This window comes from Cercospora beticola, chromosome 9 (genome assembly GCF_033473495.1).
Source record: "Cercospora beticola chromosome 9, complete sequence".
Classification (NCBI taxonomy): domain Eukaryota; kingdom Fungi; phylum Ascomycota; class Dothideomycetes; order Mycosphaerellales; family Mycosphaerellaceae; genus Cercospora; species Cercospora beticola.
In genome coordinates, this window is record NC_088943.1 from 504,036 (window position 1) to 527,500 (window position 23,465).

The window sequence follows — 23,465 nt, forward strand, 5'->3', positions numbered from 1 at the left end:
AGAAATCCCGCTCGCTCGATGCACCTCGGCTACACCCAACTTCACCTTTCCAGAGCACAACATATCGCGGTCAGAGATACTGAAGAGCACCAATACCAGCCCGAACATGGCACCATCAACTCTCAAGTCACCACACGTGGATGGCGTCCTTGTCTCCTACCCGACGCCCCAGATCCTACTGGTCACATTGAACAGACCCAAGCAAATGAACTCGGTCACACATACCATGAATTGGCAACTCCAACAGCTCTTCGAGTGGTTCGACGAGCAAGATAGTTTGCGAGTCGCTGTCGTCACTGGCTCCGGGAGCAAAGCTTTCTGCTGCGGATCTGATCTGATCGAAATCGAAGAGGCGAGAAATGCCAAGCTCACGACGGATGATCTGAAGAAAAGTGAGCCGTACCTTCATGAACATCCGAGAGCGGGATTTGGTGGTTGTAGTAGACGAAGAGGAAAGAAACCGATTTTGGCGGCGGTGAATGGCTTTGCGCTTGGTGGAGGGTTTGAGATTGTGCTTAATGCGTAGGCAACCGAGTACAAGTTTGAGGTACCGAGGTGTGAGACTGATTGTGTTGCAGGGATATTGCGATTGCTTCGCCAAAGGCACAATTCGGGCTGCCGGAAGCTCAGGTGGGTGTGTATGCGTATGGCGGAGGTTTGCCACGACTGGTCCGAGCAGTTGGCATGCAAGCGGCTACGGATATTGCTTTGACTTGTCGGAGAGTCTCAGCCCAGGAGGCGCTCCAGCGAGGATTAATCGCGGGTATCTCGAAGACTCCGGAGTCTGTGCTCGATGAGACGTTGGAGAAGGCGAAGCAGATGGCTTCCATTTCGCCGGACGGGACTGTGGTTACGAGGGCGGGTTTGAGAGAGGCTTGGGAGACGGGGAGTGTGGAGAGGGCGTTCCAGATCACGCATGAACAGCTTTATGATAAGTTGATTGCGGGAGAGAATTGTGGGGAAGGACTGGCTGCTTTCAGAGAGAAGAGGAAGCCCAATTGGAAGCCGTCGAAGCTCTAGGCGGCTTGCTCTTTGCGCGTTAGAATGTCTTTGTTCTCGCGCGATGGTGTGAAATAAGCGGAGGACTTTCTTTTCTTCGGCATCCGCAAAATTGCCAGGTCGGTCGAGGTCGCAGCACATACGGAATCCTTGGCGAGCCAGTGGATGCCAGAAAGTGTGTCAATGACAGCCTTCTACGCACGAAGTCCGTGGGCTGAGCACACATTGGAAGTACCTCGGATGTGATCGCGAATGTGACTGAATACACATAGCCCTCATGCGATGTCATTCAACCCTTACTTTGCCTTCAGGAACTGAGGGACATTCTGTGAAAGTACCGCATTTGCATCATGTTGCCAGGCAGCATAGCCAGTCGTGCTGACACAACCATGTCGTGTGAAGCTTGGCCTGCGTCGTGCGATGCGGCGCAGCAATAGAATGTCGTAGATACGGAGGGCCCCGGTTTACGGACGGATGCGGAGATCTGTGCATGGGTCACCTTATGGTCAGCTGACTGCAGAACATCGAAAGGTATGGAAGATGTATAAAGGTTGAGGGGTGTTCTGGCCGCTGCGTGGGGAGTTGTCCAAGCGAACATTAAAATTGAAGCGCTGATTGCGAGGAAATATTCACGCAAAACCCAAAGTTCATGCTGTGTGAGCGATACGACGATCAATCACAACACACGAGGACAAGTCGTTGCGCACGCCCAAGACTGAGAAGAAGCACAAGCGGCGATCGCGTAGAAAAGATGGCTGCACGAGGTGAGTATTTCTGCTCTCGTGTTCTCCGGTCCGTAGCTGACTTTAGCCCGCCACATAGAAAACTCCACCTCTTCCCAAGACTCCCACTCCCACTCTCGCCAAGAGAGTGCAGGCAACATCCGAGAAGTCGTAGACGCCGTCCTACGCGAAGATGCAGAGAAAGACAAGCTCCTTCGTCCTCCGACTCCAGGTACTTCGCGCTCCAGAAGTGGAAGTGAAAGCCGGCCAGGAAGTTCTGCGAGCAGCCAGAGGAGATTGAGTGGGAGTGTGTGGGATAATGATCAAGAGAAAAAGAATCGGGATAAGGTGAAGAAGTTGTTTGGGCATCGTTTGGTGCCTTTCGGGTGGAAATGAACTTGAAGATGGTGAATGGGGTATCCGGGTTGGAGTTGTGGGATGTGGGCGGCTGAGATTGTGAGCGGTTTGCTGTATTATTAAGATTGGACATATTCATGAGATATGAGATTATGATTAAAAAGTGATAGACGTGAAAAGGGGCGATGTGACGATGGATGATTATGCTGGCTGTGAGATCTTCTTGTGCTGTGGCGGAGAGCCTAATAGTCTTCCGGCAGCACGCGTCGGTGTTTGACGATGAACGAATCGTGTTGAAAAGGCTCTCTTTCTGATGCGTCCAGCGATGGAAGAAAGATGGAAGTGATAAGTTTTGCCGTGGCTGTGATGGAGAAGAGGAGAGCAGCTGGCAGACGGCGACCTCGCGAGTGCTTGGCAAAACCGGTCAGTGCACTTCGCGCGAAGTTTTTCCATCAGACTTCACTTCTGCTTTCCTCAGACATCAACTTTCCTGTCCAATATCCATTCGAATAGACCAAATGACTGCCATCAGTCTCTGTTCAGGACACAAGAAATGTATTCATCCATTGCCGAGCACCACAGACTTGAATGGATATCCGGATAGCCGGACATGAAGCCATCAGAAAGACTGAGCCCAAGAAGTTGCCGGACACTGGAGGACGGGCAGGATCTTTGACTGATGTCGCGGACTCCCTCCTCAACATAGGACGGCTGTCTGGTCAGGATTCTGGTGTTCTCTCAAGTCCCAAGTCTTCCTTCGAGGAATCCAGGCACACGATGTGGACGCGCTTCAGCGCTCAGAACCCGCCAGCTGGTTTGGAGATCCTGATTTGATCTTACAGTATCGAGTAGCAAGCACTTCAACTACCGAGGAGTAAGTGGTTGCCAGTAGCGCAACATAGGCATATGCGCCGGGACATATGTTATTCCGGCCGACGTTGACGATCACGCCTCAAGTCTACCCCGCGTCTCTGGCGATAAGGCGCTCACGACGTGCCTTGCATACACCGACCTCATTCCCTCTGCCCTCTCTCGTGCTTGCCTTCTTGACCTTCATAGACACACCAGCAATCATGGCAGGCACCTTATTCAGCTCCACGCTAGCCACTTCTCGCCAAAATGCCACTCGAGCCTTCTCCACGACCTCCAGCTCGCGAGCTAGCATTCTGTTCCAGCTCGGTGCTCTCTCGAACTCGCGAGAGACGCAACACTTCAACAAGATCTCGAAGCTCCAACGATTCGAACATAGTCCGAATTTGAAATTGATCAAGACGAGCGAGATCGATCCGTATCCCGTGCCGATTGAGAGGTTGTTGCAGAACACTCCTCCGACGCGTGGCGAGACGAAGACGGCAGGTCCGGCAACAAGCACGGCTTTCAGACGGGAGAATGTTGGGCCTGCTTGGGATTCGAGGGCACTTGCTGTGGGAAGAGCACTTCTGGCCGATACGAGGAGACAGAGGAGTCGAATGGCGAGGTTGGTGGAGCGGGCGAGGAAGAGAGAGGTGAGGGCTTCACGTTTGTTGGCTGAGCATGTTGCGGCTCTGAAGAAAGAGAGGCAGAGGATGAGGGAGGAGATGAGGTCGGCTGGTTTTCTGATACTGTTGTCTGTGGGCGCGGCGACTGGGTTGGCGATGTGGACGTTTTGGCCGGCGGAGCGGGCAAGAGATAGTGGGGATTTGGGGAGACGAATTGCGGAGAAGGCTAGGGCTTCGATACTTTTGCCTCCGATCACTTCTGCGAAAGAGGTGGTGGCTGGAGCGGGAGCTGTGCCTGTGACTGCGACGGTCACTGGCGAGGCGACTGTCGCTCCGGCTACGGTGTTCAAGGAGGAGCTAGTGGCGAAGCCTGCTTTGAGTTGGAACTGGAGAAGTTTGTTCTGGAAGCAGTAACGGGCGAGGATGAAGATCGACATAGCGAGCATTGATTCCTGGAGCATAGGCGCCGCGTTTACCAGCTTCATTACATAGAACGAGAGCGATTTTTGCATTACCATTGGGGCTCCATTCCGGAGCCAGGCGTCATCTTCCGTGTACTAAGGCTTTTGACCAGATGTAGACCAGCCGCTCCCGTCTTGCGAGACACAGCATGTCATTCATGGCACCGTGCTGCGCAGATCAACCATCTTGAGTGTGTTCGTTGTAGGACTTGAATGCACGCTCGTTCTCAAATAGTCCTTACTGTGGTTGAGAGACTGGAGAACGAGGCTTGGGTGTAGCAGTGTGATGCGTCTACGGCATGAAGAGCAAGCAAAACTTGCCCGAGAGACGTAGGAAGCTATCGGCTTCTGAAAATTGAAGGCATGACGGTGATGAATGTGACCAGCTGATGCACAAATGCACACAACTCTTATACAACGATATAGGATGGCTGACGAGTCTCGGGCAATACAAGGCAGGTCCCCAGTCAAGTGTGTATATCGATCGCTACATAGGCTTTGCGTTTACTGTGACGGACTCTCAGGCCGTGTGAGCTCATTTTGCACCGAAAGCAGTCGGGTAAGATATACGATTCGCCTTTTCACACCCACCATTCAGATGAGGGACCTTGCATACCCAGCAAGACTTCTTGGGGTCCGAGGGCGAGAAACGCACATGAACCCAGTGCCGACTAGCGGCCACCTGGACAGGAATGTAGAATGAAACCAGACCTGGATTCGCAATGAACTGCGCGAAGATTCGTTTTATCGGAAGTCCAGGAGTACCGGGCCATGTCTGCACAGTCAGACGCGGTAGTCGGAATGACGCGCCAAAAGCAGCATGTATTGCGGCCACAAGATCGGTGGTCTTCACTTCCTCCTCCAAGAAGGTTGCATCGAAGAGTTTCGGCGGCTTGAAGCAAAGGTGTCGTGCGTGGAACTCATGACCACGGAACTTGATGGTTGCATCTTTCAGACGAACCTTGGGAACAGGGAGAGATCCCTTTCTTCGGAATGTGGCCACCCACAGTCTATCGCCCAGCTCTTGTGCCTTTTCGAAGGCAGAGTGTTTGCCAAACGCTTGCCAACATGCCTCAGTCACATCCTTCGGGTCGGCATCGCTCGTCGGACATTCGGGCGTGCCGATCGGGAGCAGGAGATACTCCAGATCGTGGTTGTCGGCCGTCGCCCGAGGCTGTGGCTCGTACTGGAGGAACGTCGGCTCTGGTGTCGCATCAGCTGCGCCAGTAGCTTTTGTCGTGAGAGTTGGGCGGTCTTGCGCACAACTTAACTTCGTCGGGCTCCGAGGGACAGCCACGACAAGCTTTCCACTGCCTTCAGTGGTCTGGCGCGGTTATCGCTTGGGTGCAGATTGTCGCTCAGGTACAGATTGTTGAATAGGCTGCGGTTGACTACTTGGCCGCGCGACAGCAACGGGAAACGGAGTGCCAGCTCGGACCATGGGCGAAACGCTCGTGGACGCAGTGGCGGCACGCTTCCGACTTCTTCTTGTGCTTTGTTGTTCAGGTCCAGTTCGTTGCATAGGCTGCGGCTGAGGAGGTGGTGGTGCCGCAGTAAGAGGAAATGGAGTGTCGGCTCGGATCACAGGCACCCCTTTGGGATGTCTTCGGTTCATCTGGCTCTTCGCACAAGAGATCGCCTGTGGGGTACGGGGGCGAAGCGATGGAAGCTCTGATGCGATTTTCTGAATGGACCAGCCGAGATTGATGCCTTTGAGGAGTACTCTCTTCTCCGCCTTAGACCATGGAATGTTCCGCGGATAGCCGTCCTGCTCTGCAGCCTCGTGAGAGTCGGGTACATACTGACGCTGTAGGGCGGAAGATGTCGGTTCACTTGGGATTTCGAGTTGTTCTGTAGCCTCGCGAGAACTGTGCACGTTGTGTTGTTGTGAAGCTGAAGGTGTCGCTTCCGCAGGCTTTCTGCTGTCACCATCGTCAGAAGTGTCATCGTCACTTCCACTGCTGTCGCTGGAAGACGTCGAAGAATCATCTCGAACGGCTGTAGCAGGTATCAAGCTGGCCTGGTGTCGCTTCAACAGGTCCTGGCCAGACTTTTGTACCGGAGCCCTTGAGCCTCTGTGGAGCGCAGCCAGAAGTTCTTGCCACTCGTACTTCTGCGCATCAGACAGCGCTGACCATTCGAGCAGCTGTGTGGAAATCGCGTCGCTCGGCCCCATAGAGTTTGATCGGCGTACGTGAAAGTTGAAGATATCTTGGCCTTCTTGGAAATGTTGTCTGGCATATGCTATCACCTTTTGCAAGTCTCGAAGTGCCAGGAAAGGCGCAAGATTGAATCCTTGCTTCGATCTCATCCTGCTTTCTTCGTTCTCCGTATCCACGCTCTGGTCAACTCTTTTCCTCTTAGGCGAGGCCTCACTTGGCGCGGGATCAGATGAGTGCCGCTTACGTTTTCCAGACGGAGAAATCTCAGATGCCCACGCGGTGATACAGTCTGTTGCGCTTCCCAGGTGTCTGCTCTCGAATTCGGACCGAATGGCCAGGAGGACTGTGTTAAGATCCTTTTCGGACTCGATAACGCGAGCCAGGTTATGTGCTAGCGTCAAGGCCACTTTGCCTCGAACATGTTCAACCACAAGAGTCAATTTGCCTCGAGGTGTGCGCTTCTGCAAGAGTTCCTTCTCAATGAATGCAAATGCCTGCGATCTTAGAGTCGTGTCAGACTGATCCGACTTGGACGCGAGTACATGTTCTGAGATCATCCCAACAGCAGTGTTGTATAGCGGCGTAGATGAATCATACTTGCGGACGATCTTCAACGCCGCTCTCGTTTCTTTGGAGATCTTCGCAAGGCGAGGGGTGCATTCCACTTCTTGTAATTGAGTTGAGGCGGACATCTTTGGTGCTGGTGTCTCGCGTGTCTCCTGAGCAGCAGGATTTTTCTGTCGATTCGCGGTGCCGAACACCTCCTGCTTGACCTCGAGGTACACGTCATCGTCTTCATCAGATTCGTGCTGCTTTGCTTTCTTGATCATCGTAGTGTCATACCATCAACAGACGCGCTGTGTGCCGAAAACTTGGATTTCTCTGTGTGTGCTCCAGCCCCAGCTTTGTCGTCGCCAGAGTTACTGTTTGACAAGGTGCGCACGGTATTCGTCTCCATCTCGTTCATGGTGCCTTGTCCACAGGTCGCGTCTGTCTCAACAGTGCTTGTGCGCAGGCAAGTATGGGACTGGACCTGGACGGATTCATCTCCTCCAAACCATGCATCCATGTCCCACGAAGTCGACTTTGTGCCAGTGTGCCTTTTGCATTTGTGCTGCAGCACTGCCGAAGCGGCATCAACGAGAGCACGTTCGATAAGGCCAATGGTTCCGCAGGCAATGCAGACGATGCATGTGAACGCCCTCGACTGGCACCTTTGACGGCTGTTACAGGTCGTAATATGCTGCTGGGATCTGCTGTTTGGATGCGGAGCCTGTAAGACGAGGGTTTGAGCTTAAACCTCACTTCAACACATTGCCGCTCTGAATTCAAGCCCATGGCTCGAAATCTAAGGAGAGTGACTGATTCCAGCTAGGGAGAGTGACTACCCCTCACATTGAAGGCACTTTCAAGGCGTTTTGGCGACACTCTTGAATGTACTTCGGACAAGTGAGCCGAGCTCGCACGATACCCGAGCGCGTAAGGCATAGGCCCTTGAATAGATAGCAGATGTCATTTAGGCAACAAGCCAGCGCAAAGCGCCGTAAGGCGCGCACGAGAGAGGCGGCAGTGTCCCTCGAGGAGTAGCAGTGTCCCTCGAGAGATAGCAGTGTCTCGAGAGAGGTGGTAGTGTCTCTCGAGAGGGACATTCATTCAGAATTGATGAGAATTGAACCAAGTCACTCTCCCTAGCCGAGACTCTCCTTGGTCATTTCGGATTTCGAACCCATTGCTTAGCATTGGCTGGGTTCCAGCACTTCTACGAAACATGGATATGTGTTGGCCCAGGAAGACGCGTCGAAAGTGTGACTTTCCGCGTTCGCGTTCGTACACTACGTCGTGATTGTTGCTGTAATGTGTATTCTGCTTGTCCAAGATACGACTGTTGTGGACTGGATTATGCTTGATGTCACACATTATCTGGAGGCGGGCGGCGATTCAAGACCGCGTAGAGAACCGAGATCTCAGAAGATATTCGCCCGCCACCCGTGCACAGAAACAGAAATCGCAAGCACCGAGTCCAGGACGAGCTCACTTTGGTCCAATGCCAGCTCGACAGCGTAGGTCCTGTTCCTTCGGATGAAGAACACGTAACTGACAGGAACCGAGAGCATCCTTCGCAGCGAGCCCACATCATGAACAGTATCGATGAAAGGAATCTCGCGGAAACAATCGAGCGGGATGACAGTATACCGGCATCAACAATCGGTCGTAGAGCTTCGGCTCGACTGCAAGCACGCGAGCCCTCAATGACTGAGCGATCTGACACCAGATCTCCGACTGTCTCCTGGTCGTCTCAGCTGTCCTCCCGATCCGCGTCCACTGCATCGACTGCGCTCTCGAGCGTGTCCGACAACGAATCAGACGCAATCGTCGGAGAAGACGACTCGGATCTGCTCAGCCTGGATGGTAACCGGCGTGGCAACGTCAAAATTTCCGTCGAGCGTGATTTTGATGTCGACAGAGTACTAGCCAAGAGAGTGGAGAATGGTGTCGTATGGTACAAGGTCAGGTGGAAGCCTATGAGGCTGCCAAGGATCCAAACTGAATTGAACGAAGAAGGCCAATGGACAGTGGAGATAGATAACAGCAAGTGGCGAGGTGTCCTGGAGGTACGTCCGGTAGACTTCTTCACATGTGAGGTTGTCTGGAAGGACAGTGAGAGGCCAGTATGGCGACTCGGTCATGCCATAGCGAGCATCGCAGAATGGCACGAGCGTAATCCAGAGGACATTGACGCCAATGAGCCACAATTCTGGCTTGGTCACAAAGATAGTGGCCTCGCTTCGTCGACGACCAGATATGTGGTGCCGGAGCACACCGACTTCTTCATTCACGAGGACGAAGAGTACTTTGCCCCCAAGAATATCGATCACACGAAACCTCTGCTGGAATACTGCCTGCGAAGAAGCAAGCTGAGTCCATCAGCCGTTAGACTGCTCAACAGACCGATTCGGAGGCCACTCATATTCAGTCAACGTTTTCGAGACTCTGGCAAAGAAATTGAAATCGGCCGTCCAGGGACTTTCAAAGCGCTCCTGACATACTGTGTCGGAGAAGTGCGAGAGAAGCCGTGCTCGATGTGCGCGAGGGGAAATTCTGCATTCCCGTATTGTGTTTATTTTGAAGGAGTGGCCGAAGGCGTCTGTGTCGGGTGTGTCGTACGCGGCGGATGCGAGACGAGTTGCGAGTCTCACAACTCCCGTAAGTTTCGTCCGGTGTTGCGCAGGAGTTATCAGACTGATCGCGCTAGACCGTGCATACCACGACGGAGCTAAGCATCAGTCAGTCCGACACGAAGACGTTCGATCATCTCCAGCAGGCAACCGTGATCTTGATGTGTCGGCCAGCCTAAGTAATGCAAGGTCCGGAATCACCGTTGGAGGACAGGTGGGTGAACAGGTTGATAGTGAAGTGACAGGCAGCATGCCGGTGGAGGACCCCTTCGAACACTTCTTTGAACCAGCTTCGGAGGTCGCAAGTAGTTATGACGAGGACTTTCTTGACCCAGCTGCGACTACCACGAGCAATCATGGCAATGAAGACCTGCCGAATGCGCCCCGCTTCCAAAAGCCGTATACGCGCACTCCAACGGCAGAGCTGTACGCATCGACGCCACGACCTCCGAAACTCTTGCAGCTGGTAGCAGGAGGATGTATAGTGGGTGAGCATCCCACAATGTCGACGCGATCTCCTACACTGTCACAGCAGACCGCAGCTTCTTATGTTACGGCAGCGTACTCAACGCCACCTACTCAATCTCAGGCGTCCTCGGAGCGAGCAGCGGAGCAAGTGCCAGGGAATCAGACGTTTGAACGAGCCGACCAGGAGCGATGTGCGCCAGGAATCCAGCGTCGGATTCACAATCCTGCGATACCTCAATCCGGTGCTTCCAAGATGACGAGCACCAAGCGTATGATGAACTTGCCCATTCGATCTACGCCAGCACCGCGATCATCATCCACGTTGCGCGCGTCACCGGCAGATAGCAGAGTCTCTCAGACGGATTCGGCGAAAGCTCCCTCGTCAGTCTTCCATACTCCACCGCAATCGACTGTGGAGGTCCAAAAGCTTGGTAAGCAAGGGGAAGAGCCGGTGCTCCCAGTGTATGGAAAGCCAGATGAAAGGTCAGCCACAAGGCCAGATGTGAGCTCAAGTGGTAGATTAGACCGAACGCCAGATCTCAGATTGGCCGAAAAGCCAGATGCGCAGCCGGTTGATATGCCAGATGACGGACCAGGTAAAAAGCCAGAGATCGAACAGAAGGATGGTGGCAAGAAGCGCGCAGCACCTGATCATGCCCCAGAAGATGTGACATCCTTCAAGCAGCAAGAGCAACCTGCTCCCGAGTCTGATGCCCATCAAAGCAAACGCGTCCGCCACGCGTCCTCCTCGTCACCGCGCACCAAGTCCGAAACCCACTCCGCGACCAAAATCCTCTTCCTCAACGATCACCTTCACTGCACTCTCGGCCGACCTTGCATCGACCCGATTGCCACCTTTGCCGACTACACTCCTCCAAGAACTCCTCTCGTGTACAACGATCGCGAATTCGAGGAAAACGAAGCGACTGTGGAAGAAGTCCGGTACATTGTGAGCCAGTGCCAGTGCACAAACGCGGAGATCTTGTCCAAGTTGGCGAGGGGAAGTTTTGAGAAGCTGTGGCGTAAAGGAGAACTTGAATCGGAAGATGGTGAAGAGTGGTCGGTGGAAGGGAATTTGTCGGGCAGGTTTTGGCAGGAGTTGAACAAGGCCGTGAAGCTGGTTTGCCCGGTGAGAGGTAAAGGGAAAGGAGGAAAGAAGAAGGTCGTCATTGATTTGACGTGATGTTGTTTGGGTGGTTTCCTGGGAGCTTCGTTTGGATCGAGTGGACTTTCTGTAGGATCATTGTTGCCTGGAAAAAAGAGTGAGGTGAGATCGGTCACTTTGCTTTTTCCTCAGCTTGTGTGAATTGAGGCCTGGGCACACGTTTCAAGGCCAAAGACGTTCTGCGCAGGAAATTTTCAGATTGCCTTGTCGCCTGCCACCCGGCCTAGGGAAACGCGCTTGCTGTGTAGAATTTCTGAACGCCGAGTTCTGTTGCGACAGGCACGTGCATCCGAATTGAGGTTGTTGTTGATGTTGGAAGGCGGCTCCTGTGTTCGGCCAGGAATTACGTTACTGTAGAACTGGCTTCCGAACGCTGCATCCCACCCCCACCCGAGTGTGATTGGGTGACAGCTTCTTTCGCCTGTCGAATTCCTGCAGTATTCGAGAAAGTTTCGAGTGTTGCACTTCCCACGTGCTACAACTGGCTGCGTGCCGCATGTTTCATAGATCAGTGACCAGAAGCGGCAGGAGTGGCAGTGCTGCACCTTCCGAAATCGTGCCTTAAGAACTTATTGACACCGTGATGTCTCCTGCGACTGGAGCGCGAGCATACAAGAAAAGTTCATGGCGGTCAGAAATCCGCTTGTGAAAAGCCGTCGACCTGATAGTAAGTGCAGCTCGAGTAGCTCGCTTACCGCTGTCTGGGTAGCAAGTGGTCGGCAGTCTTCGTCTTGCAACGTAACTCTTGTTCCAGATTCGACTCGGACGGTCTCCAGGCGGATATTTGAACAACCGATTGATGAATGGTCGAGAGTGTTTGGGACAAGATGAGATGAAGTCGGAGTTAGCGTCTGGAGAACACTTTCCCAAACTTGTGTAACTTAAGGCTTGGAGACCCACCTTTGACGTCAGATTTCGAAGTCGTGAAACATTCAGATGCTCTTCTCAAACAAGTGCAATTCCGCGGTTCGTAAAAATATGGGCGCGTTGCATCTTCGTTGTTCATCGCGTCTTTTGCAAGTCGAAGAGTGGTCGGACGCAGGAGCTTTGGCGGGACCTGCCGACGTCGTGCAGCTTTCTAGCGAGCTTTTCGCGTATGCTCTGGCTGCTACAGAGGTCGATGCAGATGTTCTTTCACCGGTATGGTAACGCTGCGACAAAGATATGACACCTTAACAAGACTTGTCGTCTTCTCTTGCCGCGATGTTCTGATGTGCCTTCCTACTGGTCGCCGTCAGCCGAGGAGACGAAAGAACCTACCAAGACCACAAGCAACGCGAAGGACAAGAAAGTTGTTAACCAAAAGATCTTGTGCTTGCACTGCATTGCATCCAGACTGTCGCCCAAGTCGAGCCATGTACAAGAACACCCAAGAAGAAAGATTATGCGTGACATCATGACCCTTCCCCGAACCATCCAAGCAAGCGACTCCGACCAAGAGAGATCTTTTTGTATACCAGTATTACACCCACGAGCCATCTTTGCCATCGCTACTGCTCTCGCCGACGCTCTTTTCTTGGACCATGACCCGCTTTCCTTTCCCGGATGCAGCATCATTTGGTCCCCTCTCCACGATATCAGCGGGTGTTTCTCCTCGCGCCAGAGGATGAACGCCTTGTCTCGATTCGTTGCGGCTGCTGCTGCGTGAGTAGCCATAGCCTGCGGGCATAAACGCTTCTCGCGTGCGTTGTGGAGAGTTTCTCCCGCTGCCAGATGGTCCGGCGGCCGCCATAGGGATTGATGCTGTGGATCTGTGTCGAGGTCCCCGTCAGTTGCTGCGTTCAATTCTTTGCGCGCCAGGACTGCGAGTTTGGCGATCGTGTCCCGGGAGGCTGGATCGGATACCTTATGCGGTGCTGCGGCCGTCGACTCACCTGTTCATGTTGTTGTCACTCATGGGAGGTCGGGTCGTGATACCCTCGTTGAAGCCTCCTGTGATCTGGTCCTGTTTGCGATCGTGCCGCCGTTTGAGCACGACAGCGCCCCATGCGATCAGTGGAAATGCGATCACCAGAACGATGAGCATGATGATCCATTTCTGCAGAAGATGTCAGTACTGCGCATGCACTCTCCTGTCCACAAAGAGTCCAACTGCGATCCTCGTCTCCACGACCACCTCCACGGAGACCTGGAAGACCGTAGCCAGCTTTTTGAAGGGCGCTACTCACATAGTGATTCTCCCACCACGTCCCTGGATCGTCCGCGCCTGTGCTCACTCCACTGAGCGTATTGGCTCCTGTTGCGCCTGAAGAGCCTGAAGAGCCTGAAGAGCCCGAGGAACCTGAAGACTGCGTGGTCTGTCCGCCCGCTGCGTTCCCTCCACCATTTGCTGCGGTGCTATCCGCCGTTCCTGACCCCGCGTTTGCGTGTGCTGATGCACCATTGTCGCTGCCGCAGTTCGTGTTATACCATGTGCTGACTTGCTGCAGATCGGCCCCCGTACAAGTGGAATCGCAGATGCCCGTGGCTGAAGACCTCAAGTTCACCAGGTAGGCGGATTGGCAAAAGCAGATCCAGGCGCTCTGCGAGGCCACATCGGTTGCCGAGCAGGCCTGGGCGGCTTGCACGAGCAGCGGACAGCTCTGTCCACATGCCGGCAGATTGCTATTGCCGTTGGTGAGAACTCCCTGTTGTGCGACCGCCGCCGTCGCGAAGAGCGCGAGCGCGAGCTGATGGTATCGCCCCATGGCCGCCGCACCCTCACTTCTGCTGTTTGTAGATGGGTTTCGAATTCGATCTCGATCGGATCGCCCGGAAGGGAGTGCGGAGATGGGAGTGCTGCTGCCGAACCTCGTGAGGTCGTCGCGGATGGGGCAGCCGTATGCGGGAGGTGTCAACCGTGGAATGTGCTGGCCGGCCGGGTCGTTTCGCGCGCGCCGTTGGAGAGGATGTCGTTCGAGTTGTCGCCGGGCAAACGAGCGACTATGGTGAGGTTGCACAGGGCGGCGTGCTCACAAGCACATCCGGAGGCGGCGGTGGTGCAGGTGCAGGAGAAGGCGCGAGCGAGGTTGAGCGGGCGGGCGTACGAGAACGGCCATGTTCCTGCACTGGGCAGAGCGGGAAATCTGGAAGCAACAGTTCGTGTTCGTGCAGGCGACCCAATCAGGCGTGCGCAATGCGCAGGGGTTCCCGTGGAGAGCCGCACGCCATGGATGCGCCCGTGATGAGGTCCAGCGACGCCATCGCACGACAGTCGCGTGGGAGGGAGTGTGTGCGCTGCGGATCAGTTATTTGTAGAGAGTAGTGTGAGGAGTGACGGACGAGGCTGCACTTGCGCAATTCGCAGGCGCAGGAAAGAACGACAGCGCGACTGCCGTCGGTGTGTTGTGCTTCTCGGCCCGATGCGGCCGTTGCTCCACCTCGCCTGCCATGATTTCCACCATTTCCGTGGTCTTTCCGTCGCCGTACACAACTGCTCTTCTGCCTGATCACAGCACAACAAACACGACCTGGACGTTTTCGCCCTTGCAACGGCCACTGACAACTTCCCATATGTCCATCATGAGCAGAACGGCCCCATTCAGTCTAGCTCAATACACTCTGGCGCATCAGGAGATGGCTGCCCAGGAGCCGGACAATACAGCCTCACGGCCTGGTTGAGCTCTTCATACCAGACCTTCGCGATGCACTCCGCCTTGCTCAGCAACGACTCATCACTCATCGCCGTCAATTGGGACTCCAAGTACAGCTGATACATTTCTTCGAGCGCCTCTGCCTGGTCACACGGACAGCAGCGCAGGACATCATTGACGTCTCGATCGCTGGCTTCTCCATATGCGAATACACGGTTTCGCTCCACTCGCACCGGTTCATCAGAAGGTGTGTCCCACGCTCCGACGATAGGGTCTCGGCATGGACGACCGAATCGCGCGCTGGTGCAAGTGCGGTGCTTGCCGATCCACGAAGGACTCTTCATTCGTGCATCGCGTCGACGTCTTTTCGAGGGGCCAGGCGTGGGTTCCGACGATTGCTTGCGGTGCTCGGCGCTCATGGCATATCAGTCAGTGAGAGCACAGCTCTTCGCGCATCGTTTACTTACCTTGGGCTCTCGAGCTTTGGTTTGGTTATCGAGTCCCGAGGATCGTCGCAAATGCCTTGGTCTTCAGTCCTCGCAGATTCAGGCGTGACAAATGCTGTAGACGGATCCTGCCTGCCAAGAGTAGAGGAAGATCCGACGGGCGTCGCGCCGCCTGCCTGAATTGGATCTTCATCGCGATGCGCTGGGCCTGCATGGTCTGCAGTGTCCGGACTCACGAGCAAACCTGCTGAATCAGGTCGGATGGAGTTCGCTGCCTCTGGACGCTGTGCTTGCTCCACGGCTTCTCCATTTGCACTTGAACCAGCTCCTTCATCTGCACTTGGGTCAGCTTCCAAAAGCGCGGGGTTCCAGAGTGACGGCCGGTCGCCACGCCGATTGTGATGCCACCACTGGCAATTCGATGTCTCAGAGATCGATATTGCACAATTGACACAAGTTCCTGCTGCCGCCGTATCGTCAATCACACTTCGCACACATTAGCATTGGTTCGCGCAAGCGGCACGGATGTCGAAGCATACCATTTGGGGAGTGGCCCATATCCTGCTTCACATCGCGTGCACATGTCAACACCTCGGGCCAGTCCGGTCACGTAGATTAACAAGAGTCGCAGATGGGATCGCAAATTGATGCCCTTTTTTCTGCTCGACTCGAGAGACTCAATGTATGTGTCCGTAAAGACAAGTCTCTGCCTCACAGGCATATTCAGATACCGCACCGAGGCCTTTGACGCCATGCCATCAAGCGATCCAAAAAAGTTTGCAGAGATGGCAAGAGTGTAGTCTCTGCCTCGCTCGGGCACGAGGTAGCGCCCATCGACAAGATCCAACAGCGTTTCAGGTGCTGGCTCGCCCTCTGCCGGCTGCACCAAAGGGCCAAGGTTTGACACGCGCCACCATTTACCCTCCTTTCTCCTCACATCATCGAGATGCATTTCCTGATACTCGGAGACAGCGTTCATGGCCCCCGCCAGGCCCCACACACTTCTCCTGCGGAAGAAGACGTCAGCTGCATCCAGGCGCAAATGCTCCTTTGTCGCTCACCATGTCGACTTCCATTCGATGGACCACAACTCTTCACCGGAGCCTTCATGCACGCCGACCTGAACACGCCTCCTGACTCCCTTGGTCCGTTCGCCGTCTATGTCGACCCAAATAGTGTTGTCTTCGTCGGTCGAGACCTGCGAGGAGCGCACTGTTGTGGGCTGCCACTCGGCTTTGAGCTCGATGACGCCCTGATCCGTATATCTCTTGTTGATGATTCTCGCTATCGGCCATTGTCGTAGCTGTGGATGTCTTTGATCTGGCGTCGGCTGCCGCGACATCGATCGCCTCGGTCACTCTGCCGCCGGATAGCCTCGACGACTATGCCTCCTCGATCGAGCTTTCGTCGACCAGCAAACAAGCGACTTCTCCAGAAAGCACGCAGTTCCCTGGATGAACTGGGTCTTGGCGCTCCCTGTGCCGCCGACACTTGCCCAGGAAAACATCGACCTGACAGTGAGGCACAACGAGCGCTGGAGAAGTGTTCCCGGAATCACTAATTGGAGCCCCTCCTCTCAATTGATCTGGTGCAGTGCATACCCATGCTCTTGCATGGTCTGGCAATCACAGCCCCTGTGAGTAATTTGAGCCTCATCTGGGGCATTCTTTGGAGTCGAGCTTGACGAGACGCAAGATGCATGCAATCGAAAGGCAGCGAACGACAACCTTATTTCCCTTCCGCCCTCCACGTCGCGTTGTGTAGCACTGTCACGCCATCATGCGCATCTACCCCACTGAAACCAGGCACGAGCTGTGCTTATGGAATCCAATCGACATGCAGAACTGCATCGGCAACTGCAAACCAAGTTGGGCACTCGTCAGGCACAAGGGAGCTTCTCCATACCAGCGAAAAGGCAATGTTCCAGCCCGCTTCGGCGAGCGCTCTCTTCAACATCGGTGGAGGCGAGTATCTTCGATGCGCACCGCATGCCATACGCTGACTTCAGCAAAGAGCAGTACCTCGGAATCAACGAGCACAGAAGAGCTCAAGACGTCGCTCAATCTCCTTGTGGCTGAGCCGCCAGTATCATGCTTCTTCGCGATGGCGCTTGGCAAGGTCCTTTGCCACGCACTCGGCCATCGCGTCTCCTGCTCGCCCGCCGACGTAGATCCACAATGGATCGACGATGCGTGCGACAGCCTGCGGGAAGCAGGCGCCGACAAATGTCGCGTCGAGCTGGTTGCTAGGCGGCTCCGCGCACTTGCAATGGCCCATCTGCCTGCTCTCATGTTGGATGTGATTCAGAATGTTGGAGAATTGGAGTCCTTCCTTGCAACGATGAAACAGCAATGGCGCGAAGCTCATCCAACTCTATGCGCTGAATCATCAATGCATCCTCAGCCTATGGTGAAGAAAGCTGCAACTGAGCGGAGCGCGAGTCCGGCTCACTCGTCGTGGAAGGGAAAGGAGACTGCAGCCTCACCAGACCACGCACCAGCCAAGTTTCAACCTCGGAATGACTTCGACCCAGTGCTCTTCGCCGCCTCCGATCAAGGCCAGCGACAAGTCCTCGCGCGGAAATGTTTTTCTCTTCCGATCGAGCTCTTCTTCTACCACGTGCGCCGAGCACTGCGGCCTGAACACGACCCGTCTAGCGAGCAGATGAGCTTGATCTGGTCCAAGTTGACCGAACAGCAAACAGTACAGTGGCAGGATCTATTCGACCAATTGTACAGCGGTGACACTGCCGCTGCCGAGAGCGCTGGAACTCAACTTCTGGTTGAGCACGAAGTGTTGCAGAAATTGAAGCCCACGACTACGAATCTTTCGTCGCAGGAGTTGCCGCATCGCAGTCCTGAGACAGCGCTCCTCTCGAAGCAGTCAGCGCAAGGTCATGAACACCCGCTTGCACGGCCTGCAATGCGCTCGACGGCTCGAGCGTCACGTCAAGGAGCTACAAAGAGTCCTTACTTCTGAGGCAGAGCACACAAGATGTTCGCAAACGATCACTGTATAAGGGTAGATTCAGGACAATGAAGGCTACCGCGACTTGTGAGGAAGGTTCACAACGAAAGACAGTGCTTGAGGGTGTTCCGCTTGCATTGCAATCTGGTCTTTTTGGTGCTGCATACGCTCGTGTGCAAGAATGCAGGGAGTAACTCATATCAAACGCTCCGCACGACTCCAGCATCTTGCCGCATGCCGCTTACCACAGACGTGACAATCTTCGTAAGGCGACCGCGCCTTGAACCACGCCCAAATGATCTCACCATTTCGAAGCAGCAGTGGCACCCCGATTCGGAGCAGCTGCGGACACATTTCAAACGAAATCACAAACTCTTTTCTCTTCCCCATTCCTTGTCTATACAACTTCCGCGGCCCGTGTGCAAATTCGGGAAGATTGTGTTGCATGGCAGTGACCATATCTCTGTCGTCCACGCGATCGTGGTCGTCGCTCCAGAAGAAACTGCACGGAGAGTGCGGAGGTGGTCGTTCGGCTTGCACAAGGCAGCCGAAGAGCATTACTTGCATTCCTTCGGACTCGTTGGCTTTGCGGGCGGTTTCGAAGAGGATGGAGTAGGTCCAGTCGTTGTGTTGTGTGCTGCAGACGGAGATTTGATCGCCCCATGCTCGTGTGCAGCTGGAGGAGAGCTGGGTACAGCCGTAGATGCTTCTGCGCTTGAGCAGTTCTTCTTCGGAGAGTTCGAGGATGAAGAGGAGGCGGCGGGGGTCGCGGGTTATGTTTTGGGAGCTGATGAGGACGGGTGGGGGGAGGTGGTGGTGGGTGAGGAGGTTGGAGTATTGCGCGTCGCGGTCGTCTGGAGAGTTTTGTTCCTCTTCTTTGATGACGCTTGGGGAGCGCTTTGGCTCGGTTTTCTCTTCTGCGGGGAAATCTTGGGTTTGGGTTCCGGTGCTGTGGAATGTTGGGTGGTGGCTTTCTTCGGTCTCTTGTTGCAGCACCGGTGGGAAGGTTCTCCAGTCCTCATTTGGCTCGGGTTCGGCATGGCCAGCAGCACTTCCTGCCAGCTGCCATGGCTCCTCATCCGGACTCTGGTTTGTGGACAAGCGATTCACCTCGAAAGGTGGTCTTTTCACTACCGCGACCTGATTCAGATCTGGTGTCAATCGGTACAGCTCATCCTCCATTTCGTGTGAGATGTCTTTTGCAACACCGGCGAGGTCCATTTCTGCAGTCGCGTCGTGCGGATCCTCAAGCGTGGCGTACGTGGGTGCTGTCTGCTGTTCTTGTTTGGCTGGGATGGAGTCCTCTATTGCTCGATGTACTTCTGCCATGCCTTGCCACATCTGCAGGAATCGCTCTCGGAACCGTCTTGCTGATTCCATACGTGCTGCTGGAATTGAGGATCTGGTTGGACTTCTTCCACGCATTGTTGCATGCATTTCTGCGCCCGAATGCAGAGCGCGTCGAATGTCACGACCTGCAATTCCCTGGGACACTGACGCGTTCGGCATTTGCAACGTTGTCGGCGTCTTCCTGGGTTAGGTTTATCGCTGGAGGGAGTTGCCCAGGCACGCACGAGCGGGACATTTCGCAGAGAAAGTAACTTCCTCCTGGGCAAGGCTCTAAATGAAAACATTGGTGACAAGACATTTCGTTGCGGAGGCTTTTCCTGATGCCAGGGTGCCCGGCTGGTCATTTTGCAGACTTTCCCACGATGTCACGCTCTGTAGGCTTGTCCATTCGAGCATTTGCGGCAGGCCATGCTTGTTCTTCCGATGGTTCACGCGTCTCGCGTCGGTCACGCTTTTCGAATTGTTTAGCGACTTCAGCATCTGCCGGTGGTTGGCATACGATACGACTTTGCTGAAAGTGCTTCGCCACCGCAACGCACATGATGGGTCGAGCATCAAAACATAGCGCCACGGATCACTTCAGTACCATGGAATGGCCAATTGCTCAAGTCCTAAGAAAGAAGGTCGATGGAGACAGGACGCTGTACCTAGTCCGATGGAAACCTACAATGCTCAATCGCAACGAAGTCCACCTCGGAGACAATGGCATCTCATACGCCTTCTCCAATGGTCGGGAATGGGAAATCGAAGACGTCACGCGCTGCAGCGGCGGTGTGTACGAAGTGACCTGGACCGACACTTGGCAAGAATACAGCGACCTAGCCGGAACAGAAGACGACTTAATCGCCGACTTTGAGGCCGGCGTCCTCCCGCCTGAAGAAGCTGCGGAGTATGCGTCAATGGAGATGCCGTTTGATATCTTCGTACCGGATCCCAATGCGGATTATACCGATAGTTTTGTGGCGAAGCTCACGGATGAGTTGAGGAATGGGGAGGCGACTCGGAGGAAGTGGCAGAAGGTTCCGATTTGGGTGGCTTGTTTGGATTTGCCTACGCGCAATCGGTTGGTGTTTCGGAAGGGGTATAGTGATCGGAGGAATGTCGTGAATATGTTGCCGGATACGGCGAGGTTGGAACATCGCAGGATTTTGTCGATTCATCGGACGGGGAATGCGATGGCTAGGGGGTGTGAGGATTGTAGGGAGGGGAAAGGTGAGCGGGGCTATCTACTGTACATGTTGTGTACAGGTCTGACTGTGCATGCTGACCGTTGTGTGGCGGCAGGTGCATTGCGGCGGTGTGTGGTCGATCGGCATGGTTCGGCGTTGAATGGGTCTTGTACGAACTGCAGTATTGGGGGGAGGATGGCGACGTGCTCGTTCAGTGGCAGAGGTGGGTGCTTGCTTTTCCTTTCGTCCTTGTTCCTCTGGCGTCGGTCGATGCAGGCCGCTGCAGATGGTTCATCCACTTCGCTTTCGTCTCGCAGAAAGAGCCATTTCATCCTCCCATTTCCTCTCGCTGAATGCGTTCACGATGAATTCCCTGATCGCAATCAAAGCTCATGCTGATCACCGCAGTGCGGAAAGTGAGCCACGAGGCAGCACGCACGAGCAATGCAATTGTCAAGATCAAGAAGGAGTCTCGTGATCAGTTTGGCAAGGCTCTGTACAAGCCGGCAGCTCCTTCGGCAAAGCGTGCACTCGAGTTCGAAGACACATCCTCGGCAGTCAAGAAGCGAGTTGCACGTCCTATAGCTTTTACCACATTTACGCCGCCAGCTACAGACCACAATGATCGTCTGGCTTCGGAGCAGCTTCTGGACGACATCAAACGTGAGACGTCCGTGTTCACCGGCGTTTGGGATGATATGGCGGCCATCAAACGTGAGACATCCGTGTTCACTGGGGCATGGGATGACATGTATGTGAGTAATCACATTGGTGGCCCTGCCGACTGGAGCTCTCCAAATGTCAAGGACGAGGAGGGACAGGTCCGAGGTGATGATGATGACGATGACGATCTGAAAGTGATGGATGCGGATGCAGTCGAGCCTGGCGAGCAGAATCATGTTCAGGAGATGGAGATCAGGCAGCCTTCCTCGAAGCGCGCGCCGAAGCCGTCGATGGATGAGGCGGAGGAACGCAAAGCTCCATCAGTCTCGCTACCCAAAGCGGACGCAAAACCTCGCAGCGCTGAGGAAGTACGTCGCAATCTGCTGGCGCGGTTTCAGAATCCTGTCAGCTCGAGCAATGCTTTGCCGCCATCGGGAAGCCGAAGGTCGCAAAGGAGACGTGAAGCGAAGCGTGCACGCAAGGCAGCGACGACGGCATCACTTTTGGAAGTCAGCTCAAAGCCGGCGTCACAATCCTCCGATACGTCCACCAACGCTGTGACTATGACGGACTTGGATGTGGAAGCAGCACAAGATCTTCTGGACCGCTGTCTTCCGCAACAGTGGAACATGTTAATGATGGCTTGGGAACTGTGGATGCAAGAGTGTAAGGAGGAAGGCAAGGTGCAGCCTTTCACGAGTGGTTATCACTTCTTTGCGGCGGTTTGGATGGATGAGTTGAGGGCTGGTGCGGTGTAGAGATCGTCAGCGCAGGTGTGCATTGCTTCAGCTGGCTGAAGAGTGCGAGCAAGTGTTGTAGACATCAATGGCTGGACACGGGGTTGATTTCTTGAGCGTATGCTTCCATCCAGAATCAAGATGGGACGAGCTGTTGAGAATTAAAGTGAGTGTTGCAAGAACGATTGCGCATACCTATTTGTGAAAGCGATTGAGCACACTCCCTCCTTCAGCCGCACATTTCAGCTCCATTGATCCTGCTCGCAGAATGCCAGACAACAATGGCGCTTCGCTTGCAATATCACAACGAGCGTGCATAGATCCAATGCCTGCTTTCGTGATCCTCGCCGCCGCCATCTTTTTCTACGAGCACGCAGGGAGCCCTGGAGGTGAACGGCAAGACGTCCACCACAGACGTTCCGGGCAGGATCCAGAATTGTCTGGTCCAGTCTGGTGCCAAGGACTTCCAGGAGGGGTGTGTTGAGCATTGTCCATGATCCATCAGAAAGCAAGACTCAGTTAAGACTAGCAGAGAAGCATTCCAGCATTCTTAATGCATTTGCACAGTATCAGTCCAAGTAAGCATTAACGTACAGCAGCCAGTGACTAGCGAGCGCTGGAACTTCGGCTGTTCAGCCTTTGCTTTGCAGTACTCAGAAAGCCTCCGTGCCTACGCAGCAGAGTTCTTGTTGGCAGGCCGTCGCGGACACGTGCGAGCTTGGTGGCCCTCGCCGGCACAGTACAGGCACAGTCTCTCTGCCATGCGGCGCTGACGCTCCTCCGATGTCAGGCGTCCGTTGACGAGCGACAGGGCTGCGGTACCAACGTGCTCGCCGCTCGTGTTCACCAATTTGCCTCCGTCGAGACTCGTCGTGTCCGCAGCCTCGAAGTCAGCATCGCGGGCGTCGCGACGTTGGTTCGCACTGGTGATGGAGTCATAGATGCGAAGGTTCGAGTCGACGTCCAGAAGGAGATCGTGGAGCTCGTCAAAGGACAAGCCTCGCCATCCGACACGGGAGCGCAGAGCGTCGATCATTCTATCGGAGAGCCCGTTGATGAGGTAATAGAGTTTCATCGTCTCGTTGAAGTCGGTGTCATGGATCTCGCAGATAAACTCGCTCCAGTAGTCGATATACTCACGATTACACTGCTGCATGTCGCGCACCTTTTGTGCAGCGATATGCTTGTAGGCGGGATCGACAAAAAGCGCCGCGAGCTTGTCGTACGCCTGATCGATTGACTTGAGTGCAATACCATTTTCCGTCCAGTAGACGCTCATCGAGTCGCGAGCAGCCCCTTCGAGACGAGAGAAGAGGTACATGAGCTTGTGCTGTTCCGTCGGAAAGAAGTCTGCATCGAACGCGAACACCCCCTTCATTTCCGTGTGAAAACGAGCCCAGTCCTTGTGCCCGCCTCTGAACTTGTCTGAGTATGGAAGTGCGCGACACTGAAGTGCTTGGGCGTGTTCGAGTTGGGCGCCCAAGCGCGTGTTGTCGGTGCGAGCTTGACTGAGCTCTTGCTGGAGGGTTTCGTTCCGGGCTTCTGCTTCTGAAGCGACGAGATCGAGTCCGGC

The 23,465-nt window shown here is 54.6% G+C and overlaps 9 protein-coding genes across 9 annotated transcripts; 4 read left to right on the forward strand and 5 right to left on the reverse strand.

The window, feature by feature from the left end:
* Nucleotides 1–106: 106 nt before the first annotated feature.
* Nucleotides 107–1,020, forward strand: RHO25_012444 (uncharacterized protein; the record flags this gene model as incomplete). Its single annotated transcript, XM_023603677.2, has 2 exons — nt 107–522; nt 579–1,020. The coding sequence occupies 2 exons, from the start codon at nt 107–109 to the stop codon at nt 1,018–1,020; spliced, it is 858 nt and encodes a 285-aa protein (XP_023449932.2).
* A 2,016-nt stretch (nt 1,021–3,036) lies between these two features.
* RHO25_012445 (uncharacterized protein) lies at nt 3,037–3,993 on the reverse strand (the record flags this gene model as incomplete). The annotated part of the gene is made up of 1 exon (XM_023603675.2): nt 3,037–3,993. One exon carries the CDS (start codon nt 3,991–3,993, stop codon nt 3,037–3,039), a length of 957 nt encoding a protein of 318 aa, XP_023450504.2.
* A 559-nt stretch (nt 3,994–4,552) lies between these two features.
* On the reverse strand, nt 4,553–7,009 carry RHO25_012446 (uncharacterized protein; the record flags this gene model as incomplete). Its single annotated transcript, XM_023603673.1, has 2 exons — nt 4,553–5,341; nt 5,384–7,009. 2 exons carry the CDS (start codon nt 7,007–7,009, stop codon nt 4,553–4,555), a joined length of 2,415 nt encoding a protein of 804 aa, XP_023450503.1.
* Nucleotides 7,010–8,314: 1,305 nt separating this feature from the next.
* On the forward strand, nt 8,315–11,006 carry RHO25_012447 (uncharacterized protein; the record flags this gene model as incomplete). Its single annotated transcript, XM_023603672.2, has 2 exons — nt 8,315–9,383; nt 9,433–11,006. The coding sequence occupies 2 exons, from the start codon at nt 8,315–8,317 to the stop codon at nt 11,004–11,006; spliced, it is 2,643 nt and encodes an 880-aa protein (XP_023450514.1).
* A 1,444-nt stretch (nt 11,007–12,450) lies between these two features.
* On the reverse strand, nt 12,451–13,675 carry RHO25_012448 (uncharacterized protein; the record flags this gene model as incomplete). The annotated part of the gene is made up of 3 exons (XM_023603671.2): nt 12,451–12,739; nt 12,863–13,026; nt 13,157–13,675. 3 exons carry the CDS (start codon nt 13,673–13,675, stop codon nt 12,451–12,453), a joined length of 972 nt encoding a protein of 323 aa, XP_023450515.1.
* Nucleotides 13,676–14,508: 833 nt separating this feature from the next.
* RHO25_012449 (uncharacterized protein) lies at nt 14,509–16,348 on the reverse strand (the record flags this gene model as incomplete). The annotated part of the gene is made up of 4 exons (XM_023603670.2): nt 14,509–14,974; nt 15,028–15,492; nt 15,546–16,013; nt 16,068–16,348. The coding sequence occupies 4 exons, from the start codon at nt 16,346–16,348 to the stop codon at nt 14,509–14,511; spliced, it is 1,680 nt and encodes a 559-aa protein (XP_023450463.1).
* Nucleotides 16,349–16,785: 437 nt separating this feature from the next.
* Nucleotides 16,786–17,985, forward strand: RHO25_012450 (uncharacterized protein; the record flags this gene model as incomplete). The annotated part of the gene is made up of 1 exon (XM_023603669.1): nt 16,786–17,985. One exon carries the CDS (start codon nt 16,786–16,788, stop codon nt 17,983–17,985), a length of 1,200 nt encoding a protein of 399 aa, XP_023450196.1.
* Nucleotides 17,986–18,168: 183 nt separating this feature from the next.
* RHO25_012451 (uncharacterized protein) lies at nt 18,169–19,314 on the reverse strand (the record flags this gene model as incomplete). The annotated part of the gene is made up of 1 exon (XM_023603668.2): nt 18,169–19,314. One exon carries the CDS (start codon nt 19,312–19,314, stop codon nt 18,169–18,171), a length of 1,146 nt encoding a protein of 381 aa, XP_023450194.2.
* A 596-nt stretch (nt 19,315–19,910) lies between these two features.
* On the forward strand, nt 19,911–21,913 carry RHO25_012452 (uncharacterized protein; the record flags this gene model as incomplete). The annotated part of the gene is made up of 3 exons (XM_023603667.2): nt 19,911–20,535; nt 20,608–20,715; nt 20,901–21,913. 3 exons carry the CDS (start codon nt 19,911–19,913, stop codon nt 21,911–21,913), a joined length of 1,746 nt encoding a protein of 581 aa, XP_023450195.2.
* Nucleotides 21,914–23,465: the final 1,552 nt, after the last annotated feature.